Source organism: Chanodichthys erythropterus, chromosome 23 (assembly GCF_024489055.1).
Source record: "Chanodichthys erythropterus isolate Z2021 chromosome 23, ASM2448905v1, whole genome shotgun sequence".
NCBI classification, from domain to species: Eukaryota; Metazoa; Chordata; class Actinopteri; order Cypriniformes; family Xenocyprididae; genus Chanodichthys; species Chanodichthys erythropterus.
Window position 1 is genome coordinate 18,937,501 of NC_090243.1, and position 2,192 is coordinate 18,939,692.

Sequence of the window (2,192 nt, forward strand, 5' to 3'; positions counted from 1 at the left end):
GTGTCATTTTTGTAAGAGATCTATCTCCTTTGTACAGTATATACAAGTTTATTCCATATTTATGTCATCACAGCAGCCTGTATTCTCTGTTTTGAGTTGTTATATAATGACGCATATACCTGAGTTTTGTCACTGAATGCAGTTGTTGATGTGTGTTCAGGACTGTACAGTGTCTGCGGGTTCTGAATGGAGCTCAGCTGTTCTCTCTGAATAAAGAAGAGCTGCGCGCTGTTATTCCTGAAGAGGGCGCTAGAGTCTACAGTCAGCTGACCGTACAGAGAGCCCAGATAGAGGTATCTCAACACACTTGCATTTACTTCATCTAGGTATCATACACTTCTGCTGCTTTATATGAAGCTTTACGGAATGATTCAAACTATGCTTCTAAATTTGGAATGTTTTTAAATAATAACATTCTAAATTTAGAATTTTAAAAATTCTCTGAATCATTGTTCCAAATGTGCACTAAACATTCTAAAAGGTCACAACACAAAATCCACTCACTCCCGACATACATCCCCTGATGTACAGCATGAAAAGTAGTGCATTTATACTGAATTAGAAGCCTTTGAATTCAAAGTTAAAACATTGGCACTATACCAATAAGTTATATTCAAAATCAATGCAATTTTAAAAACTCCTTTTGCATAAATTACACACCATCCAGCATGAACATTTCTTTCATTTTCTGTATACTGCAATCGAGATCATATTTAAAACTAGTTTCCAGTACTGCACAGTGTGAAGTATTGGCTCACTCGGCAAAGACTTGAACAAAAGAAAAAAATTGCATTACCCACTTGATTAAACATGGTTCATTACAGATGTGTTGGTCTACTTGTAAAGTTTTCAGCATGTATGAGGACTTAATATGCAATAATCACCCTAATTAAAGACCATTAAACACACTGTCTGTCTCTGTCAGGACGCTCGCAGAGCCACAGAGCTGGAGACGGTGATGGAGAAGCAGAAGATGAAGGTGGATCTGAAACTGGAGAGTGGAACTTTGTGAAGATCTATTGAATGTGCACATAGACTAGACTAGTGTTCACATGCACTCTCTGTCTGTATCATGTATATGTTTGAGCGTACTTGCACAAGATCTTTTACTGTACGTTATTGTAACCTGCTTTTTGTTTTCCTGTTTAGCTTTACGGCATGAAATGAGAATTGTAAATCTGCACAATGATGTACAAACACTAAACTCTGTAATATGGGTTAATAATATATTCTCAATAAATAAATTTAATGCACAGATGTGAAATCCTCTTTCTCCCCAAGAGGGCGGCAGACACCAGCCTGTGCAAAACAAACTTTACTCAAGTAATCGGTGTCTTGTCCACAGTGATATGTAAGATTAATGGATCAGCTCTTCTAGGATATGAACCTGCAAGCTTTGGGTTACCAGTACTAAAATCCACTAACAGAAATGTAATACAACAAAAAGAGTTCAGAAGTTATCAGTGTACTAAAGGTCCATCAATCTCAACAACGTGTACTTTGACAAGAAGAGCAACAGTAACAGTGATGCTTAATGAAGTAAATACCACTAATAAGGAAATTAATATTTACAAACCTAACTAGTTCATATGGGCACATCTAGCGATAATAAAAAGTTGTGTTGTTCTGAATCTTGAACTAAACATATTTGCCAAAGCAAATTCAAGTATTGCTCCATTGCTTCATCAGCTCTTTGTGTGTGTGTGTGTGTGTGTGTGTGTGTGTGTGTGTGTGTGTGTGTGTGTGTGTGTGTGTGTGTGTGTGGGTTTATATTACATTGCATTACTATTACTACCAAAAGGATACTATCCCCACAAGGATAGTAAAACCTGAGATCACCTACATTGTCGGGACCAGCCAGCAGTCCCCATGGGGGAAATAGATTAATAAACATACTAAATAATGTTTTTTTTTTTTTTTTGAAAATGTAAAAATGCCGAAAGTTTTCTGTTTTGGGTAGGTTTAGGGGTAGGGGGAGAGAATATACAGTTTGTAAAGTATATCAATACGTCTATGAAGAGTCCCTACATAGTGAACCAGACGTATATGTGTGTGTGTGTGTGTGTGTGTGTGTGTGTGTGTGTGTGTGTGTGTGTGTGTGTGTGTGTGTGTGTGTGTGTGTGTGTGTGTGTGTGTGTGTTAACAGCTGCTCGGGTGTCGTGTCAGGTGAGGTGAGGAGTGTGTTTGCATGT

The 2,192-nt window shown here is 37.7% G+C and overlaps 1 protein-coding gene across 3 annotated transcripts in view; it reads left to right on the forward strand.

Annotated features, from left to right (window-relative positions):
* Positions 1-1,250, forward strand: part of eps8l1b (EPS8 signaling adaptor L1b) — an 11,341-nt gene extending 10,091 nt beyond the window's left edge. For all 3 annotated transcript variants that reach the window (XM_067377207.1, XM_067377208.1, XM_067377209.1), the window contains 2 exons: positions 161-293; positions 926-1,250. In XM_067377207.1, the coding sequence (XP_067233308.1) occupies positions 161-293; positions 926-1,012 (220 nt within the window). In that variant the 3' untranslated portion in view covers positions 1,013-1,250. The remainder of the gene's footprint in view (positions 1-160; positions 294-925) is intronic.
* The last annotated feature ends 942 nt before the right edge of the window (positions 1,251-2,192 follow it).